The 25,835-nt window shown below is 52.6% G+C and overlaps 2 protein-coding genes across 6 annotated transcripts; one reads left to right on the plus strand and one right to left on the minus strand.

Moving 5' to 3' along the window:
* Nucleotides 1–1,091: 1,091 nt before the first annotated feature.
* On the minus strand, nt 1,092–15,763 carry LOC135292065 (uncharacterized). 5 transcript variants are annotated; one of them, XM_064406311.1, is made up of 19 exons: nt 15,541–15,763; nt 8,911–8,982; nt 8,638–8,709; nt 8,449–8,550; nt 7,901–8,008; nt 7,175–7,246; nt 7,006–7,086; nt 6,817–6,918; nt 6,271–6,387; nt 5,881–5,952; nt 5,721–5,792; nt 5,532–5,633; nt 4,977–5,084; nt 3,827–3,883; nt 3,554–3,625; nt 3,368–3,466; nt 2,810–2,909; nt 2,016–2,181; nt 1,317–1,486 (listed from the first exon to the last, which is right to left on the minus strand). In XM_064406311.1, the coding sequence occupies exons 1-19, from the start codon at nt 15,599–15,601 to the stop codon at nt 1,454–1,456; spliced, it is 1,668 nt and encodes a 555-aa protein (XP_064262381.1). In that variant the 5' UTR covers nt 15,602–15,763; the 3' UTR covers nt 1,317–1,453. The 5 variants fall into 5 exon arrangements, with proteins under 5 accessions (XP_064262383.1, XP_064262382.1, XP_064262380.1 ...); XM_064406313.1 differs by lacking the exons at nt 2,810–2,909; nt 15,541–15,763 and adding an exon at nt 11,572–11,764 and having other exon boundaries at nt 1,092–1,486; XM_064406310.1 differs by lacking the exon at nt 2,810–2,909 and having other exon boundaries at nt 1,094–1,486.
* Nucleotides 15,764–16,000: 237 nt separating this feature from the next.
* LOC135292066 (uncharacterized) lies at nt 16,001–20,501 on the plus strand. Its single transcript, XM_064406315.1, has 10 exons — nt 16,001–16,097; nt 16,459–16,530; nt 16,618–16,689; nt 16,776–16,874; nt 17,311–17,418; nt 17,587–17,658; nt 18,296–18,367; nt 18,675–18,788; nt 19,416–19,581; nt 20,106–20,501. Exons 1-10 carry the CDS (start codon nt 16,001–16,003, stop codon nt 20,362–20,364), a joined length of 1,131 nt encoding a protein of 376 aa, XP_064262385.1. The 3' UTR covers nt 20,365–20,501.
* Nucleotides 20,502–25,835: the final 5,334 nt, after the last annotated feature.

Consider the following 25,835-nt stretch of genomic DNA (forward strand, 5'->3'; position numbering starts at 1 on the left):
TGAGCCCGTGCTGTGCTGCACTGCTGCGCTGGCAGCATGGTGGATACAGGCAGGATGTCCCCTGTTTCCCCCAGAGCTGGGGCCTGCAGGCACCTTGCCGGCCCTTGGCACAGGCTGTGCCAGCCAACAAAGCCCAGCAGGCCGGGAGGAGAGCCCGGGGGCAGCGCAGCTGCTTGGGCAGTGGCTGCTGCCAGGGACACGGGCCAAAGCCATCCCTGAGCAGCCACTGCCACCCCTGGCCCTCCCTGCCCCGTGACAGCCACCCCAGCCCCAGGGGACAGGCTCAGGCCCACTAAGGACACACTGGAGCCTTGCTCTCCCTCTCTGTCCTTTCCCCACCATGGGCACCCCATGCAGTCACTCCCCAGGTTTCAGGATGTGTCCCCCATGGAAGGACCCCAGCAGGACTGCTCAGAACCCGAGTGCCCTGAGCCTGCTTGGGATAATTCCCCTGAGCTGTGCTGGTCTTGTCTGGGCTGTGTAAGACTAAACATTAAGAATTAAAGGCAATTTTACTTTTATTGCCCAAGTGTCAGAAGATTCTAGGTTTCCTTAACTGTAAAACTACTTTGTCAAATGCAGAACTGTTGGAGGAAAGGGGAACAAATATCTGCTGTCCGTATTCTATGAAAAACTCTTCTCAATGCTACAAAGGAAAAATATATCTAAATGTTTTAAAATGAAAGACAAAGATAACATGAGAGTGCTGTTGGTCGAATGAGCCCCATGCCCAGCTGCTGCCTGCCCATGCCTGGCTGTGCCCAGACGAGCAGCTCCGCCAGTGCAGGTGGTAGCACACAGACACCTGAGCTGAACCTGGACTCAAGCCTGTGATAGATGAATAATGCGACAGTTGACTCTCACAATTAAAGGAAAAATGTCATGTATATATGTTAAGAGAAGTTTTATATATTTATAGATAAGTTTTACCCCCTGATGTGTTATCTTGGCGTTACCTAAGTTTGGAACATATAAGAGGGTCAAATTGCTACGACAGCAGCACCTGACCTCCAAGTGAGATGTAAGGAAGTAAACTCCACCACTGGACATCAAAGAAGGAGTCGATAGACAGAACTTTAAGAAGGGCAAAAGAGTTAAAAGGTGAGACCTCCATTGCGTGCATGAGAATGTGGTGGGAAAAATCCTCTACTCCCGGCACAGTAACATTGTCTTTATTCAGTGTCCTGTTATATTTCTAATAAGGTTTTTAATAAACATCTAAAATTTTTACAAGCAAATATAACTTTTCGAATAATCCATTCCCTGGCTAGAGGGCTGCACCTCCTATCCTGGATGGGCAGCTAGGTCATTCCCTTCAGGGAGAGACGGATCTGTTCTAGGCAGTGGTTGTAGCATACTTCCAGCTACAAGCTGGTAATACACCTGTGGTAAGGACAACGGACACTGGCACGGAGATGCATGATGACAGGCCAAGTTCTCCATGGCTGAGGTATTAGGCTGGTCTTGTGAAGTGGGAGAGGTGCTCCTGTGGAGAGAGGAGGTGGCTGAGGCCCCAGCTGACAGTGGCACACAGGGACCCTCGTGCACAGCAGGGCCCCGAGCTGGCAAGGCTCCCCAGCACGGCTGGAGCTGCTGGCACAGCTGGGCCCAGCTGGACAGCTGCCCCTCAAGGCCCCGGCCAGCAGGGACGGCTCTGGGCAGGGTCCCTGGCCAGGAGCGGGCCCCAGAGCGCCTCTGCCTTTCAAGGGCAACCTCGGCCCTGCTCTTTCTCCTCCCCACCTCCCTCTGCCTCTGCCCCGTGCCCCTGGGGCTGCTCTTGGCCAGCCAGACTCAGTGGGAGCCAGCTCTGGCTGCAGCCCCAGCGGGGCCCCCAGGACAAGGCCCAGCAATTGAGAGGCCAATGGAAGCACTGGGCAGCAGTAGAACCCTCAGCAGAGTTATTTGGACAATCATGGACTGGCCACAACCCCACTGCAGCCTCAATGGGAATGTTCCCCGACCATGTTAGACTTTCAAAAGAAGCTGTTTGAGGGGGAGAGCAACAAAACACTCACTGTTTTCTGTTCCAGGAATACCCGATTCCAAAGCAGCACAACATGAAGACAAGCTCCAAAGAAAGCACGCCTGCCAGTAACCCTAGCCAGCAGCCTCTTCCCTGACAGAAACCCCTTCCGAGGCCATCCTGGGCATTGGGAACAGGTCTTGTGATGCCGGCTGCATCTGTGGGAGCGATGGGGAGCGTGAGCCCGTGCTGTGCTGCACTGCTGAGCTGGCAGCACGATGAATATGGGCAGGACGTTCTCTGTTTCCCCCAGAGCTGGGGCCTGCAGGCACCTTGCCGGCCATTGGCACAGGCTGTGCCAGCCAACAAAGCCCAGCAGGCCGGGAGGAGAGCCCGGGGGCAGCGCAGCTGCTTGGGCAGTGGCTGCTGCCAGGGACAGGGGCCAAAGCCATCCCTGAGCAGCCACTGCCACCCCTGGCCCTCCCTGCCCCGTGACAGCTCCCCCAGCCCCAGGGGACAGGCTCAGGCCCTGTCAGGACCCAGCGCAGCCCCTGCCCAGTCGGGAGCCAGGGCTGGCTCTGGCCCTGGGCTGGCGGCAGGGCTCCCGCTCGGGGCTGCTCCTGTGCCTTGGGCCTCTGGGCACTCAGGGCCAGCTCCGCAGCAGCTGCAGCGCGAGGGACGTTGCTGCACCAGTCCCGTTTCCCCGGGGCTCTGAACAAGCTCCAGAGGCCTGGAAGCCGAGGCGCCTCCAGCTTTGGCTGCTGCCGGGCCGGGCAAGGGCAGGCCCTGGGGGAAGAGCTGCTGCCACACAGCCCCGGCCAGGGCTGAGCCCGGCACAGCAATTACCTGCTGTGCCTGTGCCCGTCTCTGCCATCACCTTCCTTCCTGCAGCTAGGGCTGCCAATGAGCCACTGCTTCTCCCTGAGTGTCCCTCCTCCTGAACAGCCTTTTGGTCCATCGATTGAAAAAGGAAAAAAGGGACAACTGGATCAAATGCAAATATTCCCCACTGGGGAGGTGGCACCTTCATGAGGCAATGCTTGTCTAAGTCACAGGTAAAGATCAGGAAAAAGCCCAGGTAACTGGGGCTGGGCCAGTGCACTCCCTTGTGCAAACAGCTGCACCTCCTGATCTTCTCAGAGACTGGGAAATGGCAGGGGATCTCAGGCCCACAGTACAGTTGGGGCACCCTATCAGCTAATGCCAAATTCCATCCTGCAGAGGCTGGGGAGGAATTGCAGCCAGGCCAGGCTGGGAAACAGCCCTGCAGGGTGTGAAAGCAGCAGCGGGGCAGCGAGGCTGCCATGGATCCCTTCCTGCTGTGCCGGGCACGGCGTGTCCAGATGTGCAGCCAAAGCCCCCGGCTGCTGAGTCCCAGGGGGAGCATGAGGGAAACACACCCACCTTGTCCTCGGGGTGCTTGCTTCTGTGCTTGTCTCAGGAATTCATCTGCCTCATGAGATGTTTTGGCTGCAGTATCTTGGGTCTTTCCTTTTGGAGGACCTTAAGAGAAAGTAGTTCCATTTCCCAGGAATGGATCCCACAAAAGCAGGGCTCAGCCTGTGAGGTCAGAAGCGACACACTACTCACCCCTGCCATGGGAGCTGGGTTGGGGCCAAGCATCCAGCCCTGGAGCCTGAGAAGTCCTCCCTGCAGACACACCTGTAACTCAACAGCCACAGAAGCTTCTGCCATCTCTGCTGATCTGCACGGGCACCACTGAGCCGCAGCAGCGGTGAGGGGATCGTGCAGGGCGCAGGCACACACGTGCATGGTTCTGTGCTGGCACCTGCAGCAATGCCCCCCTGGCCCAGCTCTGGGCTCTGAGCTGGCAGCTCTCCCAGGGGAAAGGCCTTGACCTACCCTCAGCATCTCCCAGAGCCTCAGTCCTGGATGTGGGGTCTTCACCGGCAGGTTCAGCTGCAAAGAAAGGCAGGACAGAAGAGCTCCTGTGGCACTGCAGGAGATCCTCAGGCTGCCCACAAGGCTCAGCCCCGGGGCACAGCCCTGGGCCCGGCCCCTTCCCTCTCTGCTCCTCTCTGTGGCTGCACAGAGCACACGGAAGGACACACTGGCACAGCACACGGGAGGAGGACTGAAAGATCAATGCTCCTTCCTCCCACTGACAGCGATCCTGTGGGATTCCTCAGGCCTCCAGAAGGGAGCAGGGAAAGATTCTCAGAATCCTTCAGCCCTTACATAATGTTAAGGGAAAGGGTCTATAAATGAGCTTTTGTTGCATTGATCCTGATTATTCACTCAGGAAAGGCAGAATGAAAACTTGCTTCCAGCATCCTCCAGGAACTTCAAACCATCCTTCATCAGGACTTCCTGAAAACCCATGTCACGATTCCAGTCTAAAAGGGAGCAGAGATCAGAACCATATCTGTGGCATGCTGGGAACCCCTAATGCTACAGGCAAAAGGGCACTGCAAGGGGGTCGGGTAAGGTTATGGGACCCAGATGGGAATGGACATGGCCAAACCTGCCCAGGGGCCTGGGGAGCTCTGGGCTGGCTCCTCATCACTCTCCACACTCTTTCCCTGCCCTCAGCAACATCCCTGGGAGGGGTGGCTGGAGTAACCCAGGGCCCTGGGGCTCTCACCCTCAAACTCACAACAAATCCTCCCTAAAGCATGGGGGAAAACTGCAGCAGGCAGTTCCACAGCTATCCATCCCTCCCTCCTACACTCCCTCCTCCCCTCCTTCTGCTGGGACAGCTCCCAGATCCCAAGGGCAAACAGCCAGGCGCTCTCAGGACACACTGGAGCCTTGCTCACCCCCTCTGTCCTTTCCCCACCATGGGCACCCCATGCAGTCACTGCCAGGTTTCAGGACATGTCTCCCATGGAGGGACCCCAGCAGGACTGCTCAGGACCCGAGTGCCCTGAGCCTGCTCGGGATAATTCCCCTGGGCTGTGCTGCTCTAGTCCAGGCTGTGCCCGCACTGCCAAGCAGCAGAGAGGGCAGCTCAAGCCTCAGCAGGGCTCAGGCCCAGAGGCACAGCAATTACCTCCTGTGTCTGTGCCTGGCATGGCCTCTCTTCCGGCAGCAGAGGCTGCCACGGAACCACTGCTTCCTCCACGAAATGCTTCCTTCTGCACAGGCTCTCCTTTCATTTCTGGAAAATGGAAAGGAGACAGCTGGATAAGATGGAAACATTCCTCACTGGGAATGGGGAAGGTGAGGCATCACTTGTGAAAGGAATGGATAAGGATCAGAAAACACCCAGGATATTGGGACAACCCAAGACTGCTTCCTTCCCCAAACAGCCCCAACATCTGATCTGCCTGGACAGAAGGAATTTGCAGGGGATCTGAGGGTGGGCATGGACTGTGGTGCAATTGGGGCTGCCTGTCAGCTGATGCCAAATGCCTTCCTGCAGAGGCTGGGCAGAAGCTGCAGCCAGGCCAGGCTGGGAAACCGCCCTGCAGGGCGTGAAAGCAGCAGCGGGGCAGCGAGGCTGCCATGGATCCCTTCCAGCTGTGCCGGGCACGGCGTGTCCAGATGTGCAGCCAAAGCCCCCGGCTCCTGTGTGCCAGGGGAAGCATGAGGGAAATGCACCCACCTTGCCTCCTCTGCAGACATTCCTTCAGCATTTGCCACATGATTTCTAATGGGTCCTGGAATTTCTTGCCTGCCATGTCTTTGGTCTCTCCTGTCAGAGGACCTTAAGAGAAAGTATTTCCATTTCCCAGCAATGGACCCCACAAAAGCAGGGCTCAGCCTGAGGGGTCAGCAGGGACACACTACTCACCCCTGTGATGGGAGCTGGGCTTTTGTGCAGTATCCAAGGTAGGAGTTGGTGAGGTCGTCCCTGCAGACACGCCTGTAACACAACAGCCACAGAAGCTTCTGTCACCTGGTTCTTACCAGTCAGTCAAACATTACGCCTTGGTGGGACAGTGAGAACATACCTGCTGAATGCTTGGAGGGCATCACAACTTCAGAGTGCCAGGCTAATGGAGGAACTGTCCCAGCATCCCAGTCTGGAAGCAAACCAAGATGAGAACTGTTTCCATTGTGTGCCAGGGCTGGCTCTGGCCCTGGCTGGCGGCAGGGCTCCCGCTCGGGGCTGCTCCTGTGCCTTGGGCCTCCGGGCACTCAGGGCCAGCTCCACAGCAGCTGCAGCACGAGGGACGTTGCTGCACCAGTCCCGTTTCCCCGGGGCTCTGAACGAGCTCCAGAGGCCTGGAAGCCAAGGCGCCTCCAGCTTTGGCTGCTGCCGGGCTGGGCAAGGGCAGGCCCTGGGGGAAGAGCTGCTGCTACACAGCCCCAGCCAGGGCTGAGCCCGGCACAGCAATTACCTGCTATGCCTGTGCCCGTGTCTGCCATCGCCTTCCTTCCTGCAGCAGGGGCTGGCACCGAAGATGGAGTGCTTCCTTCAAGAAATGCCACCTTCCACTGAAGCACTATGCCCATCTCTTGACAAAAGAAGGGAGACAGCTACATCAGATGGAGCTGTTCCCCACTTGGGCGGTGGCATCAGAGGTAATATTTGTGAAATTTATGGAGCAGGAAAATGGCCAGGTTATGGTGGCATGATGAGAGCACTTCCACCTCCAAACAGCCACCCTTTTCCTAATCTGGAGGGCTGGATATAGTGGGGGATCTCAGGGTGTGTTACAGTTTGGGCTGCCTGACAGCTGATGCCAAATGCCTTCCGGCAGAGGCTGGGCAGAAGCTGCAGCCAGGCCAGGCTGGCAAACAGCCCTGCAGGGCGTGAAAGCAGCAGCGGGGCAGCGAGGCTGCCATGGATCCCTTCCCACTGTGCCAGGCACGGCATGTCCAGATGCGCAGCCAAAGCCCCCGGCTGCTGACTCCCAGGGGAAGCATGAGGGAAATGCACCCACCTTGCCTTGTCTGCAGGGGTTCCTTCAGCTCTTGCCTCATCTGTTTGGATGGTTGCAGGGATATCTTATCTGTTCTATCTTGGACTTTCCCTGTTGGAGTACCTTAGAGAAAAATATTTCCATTTCCCAGGAATGGATCCCACAAAAGCAAGGCTCAGCCTTTGAGGTCAGCAGGGACACACTACTCACCACTGTGATGGGAGCTGGGCTTGCGTATAGCATCCAAGGTAGGAGCTGGAGAAGCTGGAGAAGTCCTCCCTGTAGACACATCTGTAACACAAAAGCCACAGAAGCTTCTGTCACCTGGTGCCTGCCCGCTTGTCTACAATTCTTCCTTGGTGGCACACTGAGAACATACCTGCAGGAGGCTCCAAGGGCTTCAAAACTTTCTTCATCCAAGCTGATGGAGAAGCCTTCCCAGCACCCTCATCTAGAACGGAGCACAGATGAGAACACTTTCCAGGGTGTTCTGGGATCTCTTTCTGCCACAGGGAACTGGGCACTGCAAGGGGGTCGGCTAAGGCCGTGGGAGCCGGATGTGAATAGACATGGCCAAAGGTGCACAGGGGCCTGGGGTGCTCTGGGCTGCCTCCTGGTCACTCGCCACACTCTTTCCCTGCCCTCAGCAACATCCCTGGGAGGGGTGGCTGGAGCAGCGCAGGGCCCCCGGGTTCCCTCCCTCAGACACAGAGGAAATCCTCTCTAAAACCCTGGGGAAAACTGCAGCAGGCAGTGACACAGGTATCCATCCCTCCCTCCTACACTCCCTCCTGCCCTCCTTCTGCTGGGACAGCTCCCAGATCCCAAGGGCAAACAGCCAGGCCCTCTCAGGACACACTGGAGCCTTGCTCTCCCCCTCTGTCCTTTCCCCACCATGGGCACCCCATGCAGTCACTGCCAGGTTTCAGGACATGTCTCCCAAGGAGGGACCCCAGCAGGACTGCTCAGTACCGAGTGCCCTGAGCCTGCTCGCGATAATTCCCTGGGCTGTGCCGCTCTAGTCCAGGCTGTCCTTGCACTGCCAGGCAGCAGCGAGAGCAGCTCATGCCTCAGCCGGGCTCAGGCCGAGAGGCACAGCAATTACCTCCTGTGCCTGTGCCTGGCATCGCCTCTCTTCCTGCAGCAGAGGCTGGCACGGAACCACTGCTTCCTCTGGGAAACGCCGCCTTATGTCCAGCCTCTGCATCCACTTCTGGAGAAAGGAAGAGGGACAGCTGGATCAGGTGGGGCAGTTCCCCACTGGGGAGGTGGCGTCTTCAGGAGGGAATGCTTGTCAAAGACATGGCTAAAATCAGGAAATCCCTATAAACATTTTGGGAAGGCCAGGGCCCTCCCCTCTCCAAACTGGTGCCCTTTCTATTCTACCCAGCGACTGGAAAATTGCAGGGGATCTCAGGCCTGTGGTGCAATTAGGCGGCCTGTCAGCTGATGCCAAATGCCTTCCTGCAGGGGCTGGGCAGAAGCTGCAGCCAGGCCAGGCTGGGAAACAGCCCTGCAGGGCGTGAAAGCAGCAGCGGGGCAGCGAGGCTGCCATGGATCCCTTCCCACTGTGCCAGGCACGGCGTGTCCAGATGTGCAGCCAAAGCCCCCAGATGCTGAGACCCAGGGGAAGAATGAGGGAAATGCACCCACCTTCCTCTGCCTGCTGCATTTCCTTCAGCATTTGCCTCATGTTTTCGGATGCATCATGGGGTTTCTGGTGTCCTGTAGCTTGGTCCTTCCCCCTCGGAGGACCTTAGAGCAACAGAATTCCATTTCCCAGGAATGGATCCCACAAAAGCAAGGCTCAGCCTGTGGGGTCAGCAGGGACACACTACTCACCCCTGCGATGGTTGCCAGGCTTCTGTGTAGGAATCAGCAAAGGAGCTGGAGAAGTCCTCCCTGCAGACACACCTGTAACTCAACAGCCACAGAAGCTTCTGCCATCTCTGCTGATCTGCACGGGCACCACTGAGCCACAGGAGCGGTGAGGGGATCGTGCAGGGCGCAGGCACACACGTGCATGGTTCTGTGCTGGCACCTGCAGCGCTGCCTCCCTGGCCCAGCTTTGGGCTCTGAGCTGGCAGCTCTCCCAGGGGAAAGGCCTTGACCTACCCTCAGCATCTCCCAGAGCCTCAGTCCTGGACGTGGCTTGGGAAGCTGCACCACCTTCACCAGCAGGTTCATCTGCCAAGAAAGGCAGGACAGAAGACCTGTAAATCCACCAGCAGAAACACCAGCCAAACCTCACTAAAAAGTCACCACTACTCCTTGAAGTAAAATAGACTGATGCATGTTAATACCTAAGCTTGTAAGCTGTAAAACCCATTGTTATGAGAAGTAAAATATTTTATTTTAAACTGTATTATTCATGAGGTTGTTTTAAGTGAACTGAATATTTAAGGTGTGATATGCAAATTTATTTCAAAAAATAAAATATTTTAGTGCTTTTGTTATAACAGACAAAAGAAATAGAAGTAAAAGCTAATGAAACACTGTAAAGAATATATTAGAACAATAATATGATTCGTGAAAAATCGGAAAAAAATTAAGTATATAAGATACAAACCAGATTTAAGTTCCAAGAAACACTAAAAGTAACATTAAATCAGATAGGATATAACAAAAGCCGTTAGATATTTAATAAGGATCAAATTAAAATAAAGGAAAACAGCCAAGTATAGCTGAAAGAAAGAGAAGTGTACAGACTAATTACAACTTTAGAGCTAAAATGTCAAAGAAATAAAATTATAAGAATTAGAAATAAGCAGATGCTATCCTAAATCCTGAAAAACAATTTAAAAGGCTCTTATAAATCTTATGAAGTAAATACTGAGAATGAGACGAATGACACCAGTGACTAGATCCCAAGGTGTAAGCTCTGCTACCAAGAAGATACACATCTTGGCCCTTTGGCTGCAACCCAAAGGGGCTTTGAGAGAGCTAGAGTGTTAAAACTGCAGAGGATTATTGTCACTGTATCAGTCATCCAAGCCCAAAAAGAATGAGCCATATGCACACTCCCAAGTTAGTGTAGTATGTTAACAAATTGTTAACAAATTCAGAAGGTGCACTATGAGTAGTAAAAGACACTGGAATAAAGAAAATGTGAAATAGAGCAAAAAGAATAAAATGGCAAAATTTGTAAGCAATATATTAAAACTTTTTGTTCTGGAAGAGCTAGAGAAGAAATAAATCCTGAGAGTAGAATAAAGCAAATTGCTCAAGAATTAGAAAACAAGAACATGAGACAGTTATAAAGACACATTTTAGCAGGCAACATAAGAAAACATGAAAAACTTATTTTATAAATATTACCAGCCTTAAACGACTATGGAGTCAAAATATATCTAAAATACAATAAGCACATGCATTGATATAAAAAAATATAATTGACAATCCAAAGAAAAGAAATTAAAGATTTAGAATAATCTACCTTATGAGAAGAGTTGTTAATTTTATACCCTGACTAGTAGTATAAAAGCGTAGTTGTTAAGTTTTATAAATACTAAACATTAAATTAGAAAATAAGTAAGCTTTGTCAAAGTGTATCCTAAAAGTACAAATTTAATAAATTAATAGAGAAAGGGAGGGATTCTGATAGATTGTATGCACAAATTCATGCTGAGACTACAGTAATCTCGCCTAATGAAAATCCTAGCATAACAAAGGAGGGTTCAGGGCAATCAACATGCACCAAAATCCTAGCCTGAATATTCATCCCCAGAAATGCTGATTCCAGAAGATTATTTCTCTGACCAAACCTCAGCAATGTGCATTCAATTTGCATCATCTATAAGATAAATGTGTGCCTCCTAGAATGCATATTGCAGGAGATTTTCCTCTAACAAAGTGAATTTTTTACCAGTTTTGGGGAAACTCTCAGCAAGAGCTGCAGCAAGAAAGGAAAAAATACATGAATATGCAAAAAGGATAAAAACAACCATAAGAAAGCAGAAAAACTGCTGCCCTCCACACCGCTTGGAGCTTGGAAATGGACAAAAAAGACTTTGAGAGAGCTGTCCTTTCGTGATGCACAGGGGAGAGAAATGCCCCACCTGTCTCACCTGACGCTGTCAGCCTGCTTCAGGGCCAATCTGATATTTGCTTCTAGATTTTCTACGACTGAATTTTAATTATGGAATAAATTCTCCGTATTAATCAGAAAAAGCTAATTCATTTAAAACATCCGGGACTCCTGGAACCCTCATCAGGGACCCCAAAATATCCCTTTGTGCCTCTTCAGGTCCAGGCCCAGATGATCCCACAGAAGGAAATGTGCCCTCAGCCCAGGGACGCTCAGCATGGGCTCCCCCATCCCCTCAGGGCCCCGCCGCTGGGCACAGCAGCCCCTGCCTGGCTCCTGCCTGCCCACACCGTGGCCATCCACGGCTGCTCCTGGGCATGGAGCTCAGCCACTGCTGCTGCCGGGTGGGCTTTGCTGGTGCTACCACCAGGACAATCTGGTCACAGCTGCATCTCTCTACTGCAACAGAAGAGCTGATTTGGGAAGTGCTGTGCTGCCCCATTTCTTCAGCCCCACTAGCTGCCCACACCCACAGTGGCACTGGGCCGCCCCCAGAAAACTGTCGAATCTGGGCTGTGGCTGCAGGGCACAGCTGCTCTACAGCACAGGTGGACTGCCTTGGGGGTAGGACTGCCCTGAGGGTAGGGACAAGGAACAGGGTGAGGTCTGCTCTATGTTTTCCTAAGGTGATTATTCTACAGACCATCAGGGCCAGGCCAACACTGCACTAAAGGCATACACCAACTTACAAACTTGGCAGGGTCCCAGGGGAGGATCCAATCTTTAGCCAATTGGGAGAAACTGAGGGTGGAACACCAGGCGGGGAATACAAGGTTTAAACCAATTGGGGATTACAGGGGAGGGGAAGAACTTAAACAAACCAATGTGATTCCGAAGGATACAAAATTGATAGGGAAGTCTCTAGAGCAAGGGGCAGGCTTGGAGAGGGACTGACATGCAATGGGAGGAGGAACAGTGAACAAAAGGGCAGGTCTTTGGAGAGATGGACAAGTGGGGCAAAACCAACATCACAGGGGGGAAAGGAGCAACCCATTGCTAATAAAATATGCTATAACAATAGAAAATAAGGGGAGGGGTATAAAACTGACTGCTAGGACTGAATTACAGTCAAAAATTTTGTTATATTTCTCCAATTACTGTATCATGAAAGAAAACCAAGCAAATTAAATGTTGCAGCAATTTTAATGAAGTAGCTGAAAAGTATATGAAATTGAATCCACTCAAAATATTGACAATATAATTTGGTTATGATAAGGGATAATTTGGTTCTTATAATAGCGCATAAGGAAAAATAACCGTGCGGGGTACACGGGGGGTACGGAGGGCAGGGCTTGACCCCTGTCCCCTCACATACAAATTGCCAAGCCTAAAATTCTCCTTTTTACACTGTACATCATCACCATCTCTTCCCATTTTCAATTTGTCACACTTGTATCTCCACCTTCATTATCACTTTTACCACGCATGCTCCACCATTTTTTAGGTGGTTGCAGTGTTCTTTGGGGTCATCTCTGATGAAGGCCTCTCCTCTTCCTCGATGTCCTTTGATTCACCTTTTGGATTACACATGCGCACCAAGCTGGTATAATGTAAGCCAAAGCTAATATCATACAAGCCAATACTATGTTCTAGCATCAAAGCAATAAATCTCCTATAATTAACATTTTCCTGGATGTCCAACCAAACTTTCCTCTCTTCTAACTAAATTCAGTAATACTTATCTCTTTCTTCTTCCTGTTCTGAACATCTGCAGGAGAAGGGGGGGAGCCCCTCCTCTCCCTTTCTTCCTTGGCATTACACCTTCTAACGGTTTTACTGTTTCCAAATATTAATTATTATATCAATATTGATTACTTTATAATTTTATCAGCAGGAATCACACCTATTTATTACAACATGAACTGCAATGGAGAAGCTCTGAGTCAAGGCTCGGATGAGCTCTTCAAATAATTACCTGGCAGAAACAGATAGCCAAACTTGCCCTTATCCCATGCAAACAGAGGGTTCCAAAAATAGCAACACCTTCCGAGGCCCTTCTGGGCATCGGGAACACGTGTTGTGGTGCCGGCTGCATCTGTGGGAGCAATGGGGAGCGTGAGCCCGTGCTGTGCTGCACTGCTGAGCTGGCAGCACGGTGGATACGGGCAGGACATTCTCTGTTTCCCCCAGAGCTGGGGCCTGCAGGCACCTTGCCGGCCCTTGGCACAGGCTGTGCCAGCCAACAAAGCCCAGCAGGCCGGGAGGAGAGCCCAGGGGCAGCGCAGCTGCTTGGGCAGTGGCTGCTGCCAGGGACACGGGCCAAAGCCATCCCTGAGCAGCCACTGCCAGCCCTGGCCCTCCCTGCCCCGTGACAGCTCCCCCAGCCCCAGGGGACAGGCTATCAAAAAGTCCACAGCCAGCAAAGAGATTGTCCCAGGAATTGTGTGCTGCTTTTCCTTCCTGCAGTTGGTCCCAGAAACATCCATCAGACTGCTGTAAATGCCCACACATGGTCTGATCAACCCCTATGCTTTTCCAGTCTGCTCTCTGAAATTCTGCAACAAATCCACCAATAAATTCCAGGTTACCTCTGTTTATTGCACACTACAGTTTCCTTCATTTTTTCCGAATAGCTGGAAGTTTCTATATATAGCAATGCCCTTGAGGATCTCTGATTCTTTTCAGTATTTTTTTTTTCTATTCAGACATATGAAACAGCCTTATTGGTTTTTATTTTGGCAGGTCTGTTTTTTTTCTTTGCATGATGGTTTACTTATTACCTATATGTAAACTTGTTATTATTTATGGTTATTCATTCCCCAAGTAATTATTTTTACAATCTGTCATTCACTTCCTAGTTAATGTTCCATACATGAACAACTTGGACTCTCTTTTTATAGGAATATAAAGATCTCAGAAAGTTGAATTTTTTATTTTGATGACACTCTTTCTGCCCACTCCCACCTAAAACGGTGATTCCTTTTGAAACATATCTGAGGACATGTGGAGTTTTTGGGAAATGCTTAGCTTAACCTGGGTATTGGATTATTATTTTCAGTGCTATAAACCTACATTGCTTCAAGGTTCACACCACGGTCCTGATTTGTGGCTCACTGCATGGATACCTGTCTGAATTAAAACAATGTTTGTGAGGCAGCTGAAGAGCTTAGACCTCAGAGATTAAAATTCCTAGGAGGAGGAGGAGAAAGAAGAAAGGATAAAATCCTGATTCAAAGGGTTTTTTCTCACTTCTAGTATGCCAGAAGTATGGTAGACTACACCTGTCTTCGGATGTCATTTACTTACAGAACAACTCTCTACAGTGTCAGACTCCAGGAGAAATGACTCAACACTTTGCCTCCCAATGCATCAGCTTTAATTCTAGTGAGAGTTAGCCTTAATTACAGTCCAATTGGAGCAAATCAACAAAGCAGTCTAGCCATTGTGTGAATGGCAAGAGGAATTTGCTTGTGAACAGATGAATATGTCCCACTCAGTAATGAACAAAATTTGCCCTGACTTGGAAGAAAGTAGACAAGGAGCAATGCAGTATTTGGGGTTTATCCGGGGATAAATGTGGCAAGAAGCTGTAACAACTTAACCTGTTTTACAGAACACAAGTACTGATACGGCCAATAATGAACACACATGAAGGGATCTTCAGGATATTCCTTTATTTCTCTAACCAGGAATGGGCACCAAAATGCTGGCATTTATCTGAACTGGAAGCCGTGTTCCTCTCCTGTTTCTCCTAGAGCACACTGTGTGTTATTTGCAGACTTCACTGCCCAGCCCATCAATCCTCTCGTGGCCAATTGCTAAATGGCACAAGTACCAAAATACAGGTGCCAGCACAATCAGCCCAGCACTAATGCAGCACTGCTTTGATGGTGCACTGGAGCACAGAATGGCTTGGGTTGGAAGGGACATTTAAAGGCCATCTAGTCCCAATGGCCTGCAGTGAGCAGGGACACCTTGAACTAGGTCAGGTTGCTCAGAGCAGGAGCTTGAATGTCTGCAGGGATGGATGTCCACCTCTCTGGGCAACCTGTGCCAGGGTTTCAAAAGCAATAGTGTAAAATATGTGCTTCTTTCATCTAGTCTGAATTGACCATCTTTTAGATTAAAAGACCCTCGGTCTGGTCACAAAAGTCTCTACTAAAAATTCTGTCCCATCTGTTTACAAGCCCCCAGAAGGCACTGAAAGGCAGCAATCAGGTGTCCCTGGAGTCTTCTCTCTTCCAGGCTGAACACTGTCAGCTCTCCCAGCCTGTCTCCAAAGCAGAAGGGCTCCAGCCCTCAGAGCATTTTGTCCCTCCTCTGGACTAGATCCAACATGTCCATGTCCTTCCTGCCTTGGGGACCCAGAGCAGGATGCAGTACTCTGTCGTGGTAGAGACCGAGACACTACAAACCAACACACTCCATTTCCAGAAGGCTTCAAACCCTGTTTTTATTCTAGCCTGCATGCTTTTTCTGCATTCTTAAAAAACTCTTATGTTTACACTTTATTCATTGGTCACGAGAGACAAGCAAAATGCTCAATGGAATAGGCCATTGCAGGTTTCTCTTATTTATCTTTCTTTCTTGGTTTTCATGTCAAAAACATTGGTAGGAAATTCTTTCAGGGGTAAACATGGATCTTGTTATCAAACTTCTTGATGGCTCACAGAAATCACTATAAAACCCCTTCCAGAGTACTCCCAGTAGGGTCTTACCTGAGCAGAGGTGGGGAATCACCTCCTTCAACCTGCTGGGCACTCTCCTTTGGATGCACATGGCTGGCTCATGTCCAGCCTCTCATCTGGCTGCAACACCAAGTCCTTCTCAGCAGGGCTGCTCTGCATCTCTTCATGCCCCAACCAGTGAGATCAGCTGAGCTGGGACTGTGTCACAGCCCTTGGGCAGAGCAGCTGGGCAGGATGAGCTCCCTTCCGAAGAAGGCAGATACAGCTCCAAAAACAATTCCACCCTGGCCATGAGCTCACAGAAGGCTCTGAGATCACAGAGGCGCCAGAGCCCCGTGGTTGCACAGCAGCACTAGGAGCCAGCAGTCAGTCCCTGAGCACAACTGTTGCGGCTGCAGCAGCGGTGGCAGCAGCGGTGCTGACATTGGGACAGCGGTGTCGGGACAGCAGTGGCAGCAAGAGCTGCGGGACTGGCAGAGGGCAAGGCACCATGGCCCTTGCTCTGCGCCTCTTCCTCCTGCTCCTCCTGGCCGTGGCCCTGTCTACCAGGGCTGCCCAGGCTGCTCCACTCCAAGCGCGGCGAGCAGGTGAGCCGGCAGCCTGGCTGCCCTTTCCCGGGACAGCGCTCCCTGCTCCCGGGAAGCGCTGGGGATGGTTTTGCACAGGGCTTTAGGGAGGGTTTCCTGTGTGGGAGTGAGAGAGCCCCCATGGTCCCTGGGCTCCTCCAGCCACCCATCCAGGGATGTTGCACAGGGCCTGCAAAGAGGGTGGAGAGTGACCAGAGCCAGTCCAGAGCTCCCCAGGCCCCTGTGCAGCTTTGGCCTTGTCCACTGACATCTGGCAGCCAAGGCCTTACCCGACCCCCTTACAGTGCCCAGTTCTCTATGGGAGAGGGGAATCCCAGCACACCATGGAAATGGGTCTGATCAGATTTGTGCTCCCCTCTAGATGAGCATACTAGGAAGGCTTCTTCAGCAGCTTGGCTTAATGAAGATTTCCAGGGTCTTAACCCTCCAGCAGGTATGTTGTCAATGTTGCTAAAAGAATAATCATTGAGAACCTGGCAGGAAGCAGGTGACAGGAGCTTCTGTGGCTGTTGAATTACAGGTGTGTCTGCAGGAAAGACTTTTCAGGCTCCTTTCCTGGTTGCTGCACACAAGCCCCGCTCCCATGGCAGGGGTGAGTAGTGTGTGCCTGCTGACCCCACAGGCTGAGCCCTGGTTCTGTGGGATCCATTCACCTGATATGCAAATGCTTTTCTTAAGGTCCTCCGAGAGGGAGGAACAAACCTAGAGGAGACAGCAAGTCCCTGGAGGCATCCAAACAGATGGACAGGATCTGGAGTGACCTGGAGAGACAACGTGGTGGGTGCATTTCCCTCATGCTTCCCCTGGGACTCAGTAGCCGGGGGCTTTGGCTGTACATCTGGACACGCTGTGCCCGGCACAGCAGGAAGGGATCCATGGCAGCCTCGCTGCCCCGCTGCTGCTGCTGCTGCTTTGACGCGCTGCAGGGCTGTTTCCCAGTCTGGCCTGGCTGCAGCTTCTGCCCAGCCTCTGCAGGAAGGCATTTGGCATCAGCTGCCAGGGAGCCCAAACTGCACCATGGCCCACCCTGAGATCCCCTGCACTTTCCCAGTCTGTGAGCGCATCTGGAGGGGCAGCTCTTTGGAGGAGGCAGGGCCCTGGTCTTTCTCCTTAATCTTATCCATTACTTAGACAAGCATTGCCTCCTGAGGATGCCACATTCCCATTGGGAAACAACCCCACCTAATTCACCTGTCCTTTTTCCTTTCTGCAGACATGGAAGGAGAGCCTGTGCTGAAGGCTGAGTTTCCCAGAGGAAGCAGTGGCTCCATGGTAGCCTCTGCTGCAGGAAGGGAGGCGATGCCAGGCACAGGCCCAGGAGGTAATTGCTGTGCCTCTGGGCCTGAGCCCTGCTGAGGCTTCAGCTGCCCTCTCTGCTGCTTGGCAATGCAGGCACACAGCATTACCTGACCCCCTTGCAGTGCTCGGTTCCCTATACAAGGGGATCCCAGCACAGCATGGAACAGTTCCCATCTCTGCTCCTTTCTAGATTGGGAACGTGACTTCCATCACTGGGAAACGCTGTTAAAGCACAGTTTAAGGATGTTGGAGCTTGGTGATGGTAGGTTTTCAGCAACACTTTGCTAACAGAGCAATCATTGTCCAAGTGTAATCATTGTCCAGAGTAATATTCCTCTGTCATTTCCCTTGAGATCCTCTGAAGTTTGATGGATTGTGGAAATCCTAGCCTCCAAATTTCTACTCTTGTACCCTACAGTGATCCCACAGGATTGCTGGCAGTGGGAGGAAGGAGCGTTTAGCTGTCCATCTTCCTCCCGTGTGCAATGCCAGTGTGTCCTTCCATGTGCTCTGTGCAGCCCGGCAGAAGAGCAGAGAGGGAAGGGGCCGGTCCCAGGGCTGTGCCCCGGGGCTGAGCCTTTGGCAGCTCCTTTGCCAGCCCCAAGGAGCCTGAGCTGCTCCTGCTGCCACTGCCAAGCCCTGGCCCTGCCCGGGTCTGGGTTTAGAGCTGCTGGCAGCTCCAGGGAGTCCTTTCTGCCCACACAGCCCCCCAAGGGGCCCCTTCCATCCCAGTGTGGGGCCACTGCAGGCACGAGGTCCCCCTGCTCCTGAGTGGGAGGCAGAGCTGAGGGAGTGCTTTGGAGGGCACCAGTCACCCAGGTGCCCTCACTGCCACTCAGGCCTGAAGGAGAATCTTCAGCAGGGTCACAGTAGCTCTTCTGTCCTGCCGTTCTTTGCAGCTAACCCGGCTGGTGAAAGTGATCTGGCTTCCCAACCCACGTCCAGGACTGAGCCTCGGGGAGATGCTGAGGGTAGGTCAAGGCCTTTCCCCTGGAAGAGGTGCCAGCTCAAGAGCCCAAAGCTTGGCCACAGAGGCAGCGCTGCAGGTGCCAGCACAGAACCATGCACGTGTGTCCTCTTGCCCTGCACAATCCCCTCATGATTTCTGCTCAGCACTGGCAGCTGTCTGGGGAAGGGAGGGCCCTGGCCCAGACACAAAAGCCCAGATACTTTGTAAATCTTTTCCCAATTTTTGATAAGCATGCTGCCTTGAAGATGCCAGCAAAGGAATGGGGAATTGTTCCATCTGATCCAACTGTCCTTTTTTTGTTTCTCAAGTGATGGACCAAAAGGCAGGGCTGAAGGAGGTGTTTCCCCAAGGAAGCAGGGGCTCACTGGCAGCCCTAGCTGCAGGAAGGAAGGCGATGCCAGAAACGGGCACAGGCACAGCAGGTAATTGCTGTGGTGGGCTCAGCCCTGGCCGGGGCTGTGTGGCAGCAGCTCTTCCCCCAGGGCCTGCCCTTGCCCAGCCCGGCAGCAGCCAAAGCTGGAGGCGCCTGGGCTTCCAGGCCTCTGGAGCTGGTTCAGAGCCCTGGGGAAACGGGACTGGTGCAGCAGCGTCCCTGGCGCTGCAGCTGCTGCAGAGCTGGCCCTGAGTGCCCAGAGGCCCAAGGCACAGGAGCAGCCCCGAGCGGGAGCCCTGCCGCCAGCCCAGGGCCAGAGCCAGCCCTGGCTCCCGACTGGGCAGGGGCTGCGCTGGGTCCTGACAGGGTCTGAGCCTGTCCCCTGGGGCTGGGGGAGCTGTCACGGGGCAGGGAGGGCCAGGGCTGGCAGTGGCTGCTCAGGGATGGCTTTGGCCCGTGTCCCTGGCAGCAGCCACTGCCCATGCAGCTGCGCTTCCCCGGGCTCTCCTCCCGGCCTGCTGGGCTTTGTTGGCTGGCACAGCCTGTGCCAAGGGCCGGCAAGGTGCCTGCAGGCCCCAGCTCTGGGGGAAACAGAGAACGTCCTGCCCATATCCACCGTGCTGCCAGCTCAGCAGTGCAGCACAGCACGGGCTCACGCTCCCCATTGCTCCCACAGATGCAGCCGGCACCACAACACCTGTTCCTGATGCCGAGGATGGCCTGGGAAGGGGCTTCTATATGGGAACAGGCTGCTGGGCAGGGTTAATGGCAGGCCTGCTTATTTTGGACCTTATTATCATATTGTGCTGTGTCAAAATCTGGTGTAACTGGAAGAAGAAACGGTGAGTGGTTATCTTTCCCTGAAAGAGCTTCTTTTGAAAGTGTAATGTAGACAGGAAGCATTCCCACAGAGGCTGCATTGGAGCTGTGGCCAGTCCATGGTTCTCCAAACAGCTCTGCTGAGGGTTCTGCTGCTGCCCAGTGCCTCCATTGGCCTCTCAATCGCTGGGCCTTGTCCTGGGGCCCCGCTGGGGCAGCAGCCAGTGCTGGCTCCCACTGAGGCTGCCTGGCCAAAAGCAGCCCCAGGGGCACGCGGCAGAGGCAGAGGGAGGTGGGGAGGAGAAAGAGCAGGGCTGAGATTGCCCTTGAAAGGCAGAGGCGCTCTGGGGCCCGCTTCTGGCCAGGGACCCTGCCCAGAGCCGTGCCCTACTGGCCGGGGCCTTGAGGGGCAGCTGTCCAGCTGGGCCCAGCTGTGCCAGCAGCTCCAGCCGTGCTGGGGAGCCTTGCCAGCTCTGGGCCCTGCTGTGCAGGAGAGTCCCTGTGTGCCACTGGCAGCTGGGGCCTCAGCCACCTCCTCTCTCCACAGGAGCACCTCTGGAACTTCACAAGTCCAGCCAAATACCTCAGTCATGGAGAACTTGGCCTGTCGTCGTGCATCTCTGTGCCAGTGTCCATTGTCCCTTCCACAGGTGTATTACCAGCTTGTAGCTGGAAGTATGCTACAAGCACTGCCTAGAACAGATCCGTCTCTCCCTGAAGGGACTGGCCTAGCTGCCCATCCAGGACAGGAGGTGCAGCCCTCTAGCCAGGGAATAGATTATTCGCAAAGTTATATTTACTTGTAAAAATATTAGATGTTTATTAAAAACCTTATTAGAAATATAACAGGACAGTGAATAAAGACAATGTTACTGTGCCGGGAGTAGAGGATTTTTCCCACCACATTCTCATCCACACAATGGAGGTTTCACCTTTCAACTCTTTTGCCCTTCTTAAAGTTCTGTCCATCGACTCCTTCTTTGATGTCCAGTGGTGGAGTTTACTTCCTTACATCTCGCTTGGAGGTCAGGTGCTGCTGTCGTAGCAAGGTGACCCTCTTAAATGTCTTAAACTCAGGTAATCCCAAGATAACAACACAACAGGGGGTAAAACATATCTATAAATATATAAAACTTCTCTTAACAAATATACATGATATTTATCCTTTATTGTGAGAGTCAACTGTCACTTTACTCATCTATCACAGGCTTGAGTCCAGGTTCAGCTCAGGTGTCTGTGTGCTACCACCAGCACTGGCGGAGATGCTCGTCTGGGCACAGCCAGGCATGGGCAGGCAGCAGCTGGGCATGGGGCTCATTCGACCAACAGCACTCTCATGTTATCTTTGTCTTTCATTTTAAAACATTTAGATATATTTTTCCTTTGCAGCATTGAGGAGAGTTTTTCATAGAATACGGACACCAGATATTTGTTCCCCTTTCCTCCAACAGTTCTGTAATTGATAAAGTAGTTTTACAGTCAGGGAAACCTAGAATCTTCTGACACATTGGCAATAAAAGTAAAATTGCTTTTAATTCTTAATGTTCAGTCTTACACAGCCCAGGCACGACCAGCATAGCTCGGGGGAATTATCCCAAACAGGCTCAGGGCACTCGGGTTCTGAGCAGTCCTGCTGGGGTCCCTCCATGGGGACACATCCTGAAACCTGGGAGTGACTGCATGGGGTGCCCATGGTGAGGACAGGACAGAGAGGGAGAGCAAGGCTCCAGTGTGTCCTTAGTGGGCCTGAGCCTGTCCCCTGGGGCTGGGGGAGCTGTCACGGGGCAGGGAGGGCCAGGGCTGGCAGTGGCTGCTCAGGGATGGCTTTGGCCCCTGTCCCTGGCAGCAGCCACTGCCCAAGCAGCTGCGCTGCCCCCGGGCTCTCCTCCCGGCCTGCTGGGCTTTGCTGGCTGGCACAGCCTGTGCCAAGGGCCGGCAAGGTGCCTGCAGGCTCCAGCTCTGGGGGAAACAGAGAACGTCCTGCCCGTATTCACCGTGCTGCCAGCTCAGCAGTGCAGCACAGCACGGGCTCACGCTCCCCACGGATCTTGTAGAGGTTCAAAGCAAGACAGGAACACGTGCCCTGCTTCCACTTTGATGAATCCCAATGATTTTCTGCTTGCAGGACGGGCACAAGCAGAGCATGATAGGTATAGCAGAGCCTCTGTTCACTGTGTCACTTGCCATGGCCTCTTTCACAGTTGTATCTTTCTCCCTTCATATGTCCTGCCAAACACCTAAGGGAGAACTGGACCTCTAATTGCGTCGCACATCTCCATGCCCATGCCCGATGTCCCTGTGCCAGCTGCTTTAACAGCTTGTTGCTGTGCAGATGCTGCCTCCAGCCAGACAAGGTCCTCTCCCCCTGAAGGCACTGGCCCTGCTCTCTGGCCCCTACTGAAGGTGGGCAGGGCTTGGCCCAGCTCTTCTCTTGCAATACAGAGATGGAGCTGTCACCCCAGTGTGCGGGTGGTAGCAGCAGCAAAGCCCAGCCAGGATCAGCACTGGCTGAGCTGCGTGCCCAGGGGCAGCTGGGGATGGGCACGGTGTGGGCAGGCAGGAGCCAGGCAGGGGCTGCTGTGACCAGTGGCGGGTCCCCGGAGAGGATGGGGCAGCCCATGCTGAGCGTCCCTGGGCTGAGGGACATTTCCTTGCCTGGGACCATCTGGGCCTGGACCTCCTCCAGTGGCATGCCCAGGAAAAGAGGGAAGCCATCAAGAGCCTGTGAGTTACGCAGGGATGGGCTGCAGCTTCCTCCCTCCTTGGTTAGCGGGCGGATTAAAAGAGGCCTCTAGGGTTTGTGGCAAACAGGAGTGGGCAAACAGGGCCATGGCATGTCTCTGAGAGACAATTCACGAGGCAGTGTGCACAGGCAGGGCAAGCAGGCAGGGTTGCAGGTTTTCTTGCTAGGAAGGTTTACTGTGTGTTGTTTGCAGTGTTTCTGTTGGTTGCTTGGTTTTGGGGTTTCTGGCAGTAGTGGTTTTTACGCAATTGAAAACTGTAGTTAGTACAAGTGCATGTAACTAGATGGAACCCTCCAAAAAGGATGTGTCTGTCCTGACCCATTCCTGTGCCGAGTGTTTGAGCTTAGCAGTGGTTTCAGGGGGCAGTGCGGAGAAAAGCTGCCTGCGGTGTGAACAGGTGAATGATCTCCTTTCACTGGTGGCCGAGCTTAGGGAGGAAGTTTAAAGACTAAGGAGTATCAGGGAAAGTGAAAGGGAAATAGATTGGTGGAGTTCAGCCCTTCCATCTTTACGGAAGGCCCAGCAAGAGTCACAGGACTCCTATGCCGCACACTCTCAGGCAAGAGAAGGACACCTGGTAGATGAAGGGGAGTGGAAATGGTCCCTGCACGGGGAGGTTATGATAAAAATTCCTCCTGACCCCCATCCCCTAGCCAGGGGCCACTTCAGAATAGGTATGAGCCCCTGGATCTAAAGAGTCGGCCAAATGATTAAGAAGAAAATTATCTGTCCGGAGAGCCTCCTAATTATGATTAATCTGTATACAAGGATTGCCACCTCTAACATCAAAAAGGAAAGAATTGTAATCGTGGTGGGTGACTCCCTTCTGAGGGGAACAGAGGGCCCCATGTCAAGGGGATCCACCCCACAGAGAGCTCTGCTGCCTCCCTGGGGCCCAGGTGCAGGATATTCCTGAGGGACTTCCTGGGCTGATTCAGTCCTCTGATTATTATCCACTGTTGAAACTCCAGGCTGGAAGTGATGAGATTGAGGAGTGTCAGGACCATTGAAAGGGACTTTAGGGCACAGGGACAAGTGGTTGATAGGACAGGGACACAGGTAGTCTTTTCCTCAGTCCCTTTGCTGGCTGAGAAAAATGGTGAAAGTAATAGGAGAGCTCATATCATCAACAAGTGGCTCAAGGGCTGGTGTCATTGGCAGAATTTTGGATTCTTTGATTATGGCGCAGCTTTTATGGCACCTGGCCTGCTGGAACCAGATGGGCTCCAGCTCTCTGTTACGGGCAGAAGGTTTTTAGCTGATGAGCTTGCAGAACTTGTTGAGAGGGCTTTAAACTAGGTTTGAAGAGGGAACGGGATGCAGCTGGGCTGTCTGGAAGCAGGCCCAAGGGTGGTAAGCCTGAGTTAGGGATGAAATCAGCAGCCCAGCTGAGGTGCATGGATAGCAGTGCACACAGCATGGGTAACAAACAGCAAGAGCTGGAGCCCATGGTCCAGCAGCAGAGCTGTGATGTCATTGCCATCACAGAAATGTGGTGGGATGCCTCACATGGCTGGAGCACTACACTGGATGGCTACGAGCTCTTCAGGAGAGACAGGAAAGGGAGAAGAGGTGGAGACGTGGCTCTTTTTATATTAGAGAGGCTTTGGACACCATGGATATTGAAACTAATGATGATGAAGTGGAATGCCTATGGATGAGAATGAGGGGGAAGGCCAACAAGGCTGACATCCTACTGGGAGTCTGTCATCATCCACCCAACCAGGAAGAAGTGGTGGACAACTCATTCTATAAACAGCTAGAGGATGTTTCAGGATCATCAGCCCTTGTTCTTGTAGGTGACTTCAACTTGCCAGACATCTGCTGGGAACTTAATACAACAGAAGAAAAAGCAGCCCAGGAAATTTGTAGAGTGTGTGGAGGACAAGTGTTGGTTGCAGCAGGTGGGTGAGCCCAGCAGGGGAGGGACTATGTTAGATCTGCTGTTTGCAGATAGAGGTGGGCTGGGGGGACATGTGGTGGCTGGAGGCCGCTTGGGGCATAGTGATCATGAAATGATGGAATTTGTTGCATTGTAAGCTGATCTGTAGTCAGCATTAATCAAGTTCTAAGAAGCAGTCCAGCTCAGCTCCATGAACTAGCCTCTGTGTTTGACTGACAGAAGCTCACATCCAATGGGAACTCTCCTAGGATGCAGACATTGTCTTGGTTCAGAGTCTGGGGGCACACAGATAGACCAATGAGCTGTCTTGGCCCAGAAAATTTAGGTGGGCTATAAAAGAACACTCCGGACAATAAACAAGGCTGTTTTTCTGAGGAAACACGAGTGGTCTGTCTTATGTCTCAGACAGGGGAACACCAATGTATGAAGAATTCTTGGTATTTTGTGAAAACAGGAGGAACATCAAGAAGACTTCTACACATGACTTTCAGAGGGCAGACTTTGGCCTGTTTAGGAGACTTCTTCAGAGAGTTCCTTGGCAAGCAGCCCTTAAAAACCAAGGAGTCCAGGAAAGGTGGGCATGCTTCAAAACAGAGATCTACAGGGCACAGGAACAGTCTGTCTCTGGGTGCCGAAAGATGAGTCAATGAGGCAAACGCCCAGCCTGGATGGGCAAGGAGGTTTTGGAGGAATTTAGGAATAAAAAGAGGATGTATCATCTTTGGAAGGAGGGTCAAGTCTCTCAGGAAGTTTTTAAAGGAGCTGCTAGAGCACGTAGGAAAAAAAAAATTAGGGAGGCCAAAGCTCAGTTTGAACTTAAAATGGTGACTTCTGTAAGGGATAATAAAAAAATGTATTTACAAATATATCACCGATAAAAGGAAGGGTAAGACCAACCTTTGTTCTTTCTTAGATGTGGGAGGGAACTTAGGAACTGCAGATGAGGACAAGGCAGAGGCACTGAACACCTTCTTTGCCTCAGTCTTTAGTAGGAAGACGACTTGTCCTCAGGACAAGTGTCCTGCTGGGCTGGTAGATGGTGTCAGGGAGCAGAATGGGCCCCCTGTTAGCCAAGAGGAGGCAGCCAGAGAACTGCTGAGCTGCTTGGATGTTCCTAAATCTATGGGGCCAGATGGGATCCACCCCAGGGTGATGAGGGAGCTGGCAGATGAGCTGGTGAAGCCGCTCTCCATCATTTACCAACAGTCCTGGCTCACTGGTGAGGTTCCAGATGACTGGAAGGTTCCCAATGTGACGCCCATGTACAACAAGGGTGGGAAGGAGGATCCTGGTAATTATAGGCCAGTCAGTCTGACCTCAGTACCCAGTAAGGTGATGGAGCAGTTTATACTGAGTGCCATCACACAGCACTTACAGGATGGCCAGGGTATCAGACCCAGCCAGCAGGGGTTTAGGAGGGGTAGGTCGTGTCCAACCAACCTGATCTCCTTTCATGAGCAAGTGACCTGCCTGGTGGATGCAGGAAAGGCTGTGGATGTGTCTATTTGGACTGCAGAAAGGCCTTTGCACTGTCTTCCACAGCACGCTCCTGGAAAAGCTGCAGCCCAGGGCCGGGAGAGGAACACTCTTTGCTGGGCTCAGAACTGGCTGGATGGCTGGCCCAGAGAGG

The sequence above is a fragment of the Passer domesticus genome, unplaced genomic scaffold (assembly GCF_036417665.1).
Source record: "Passer domesticus isolate bPasDom1 unplaced genomic scaffold, bPasDom1.hap1 HAP1_SCAFFOLD_193, whole genome shotgun sequence".
Taxonomy (NCBI): domain Eukaryota; kingdom Metazoa; phylum Chordata; class Aves; order Passeriformes; family Passeridae; genus Passer; species Passer domesticus.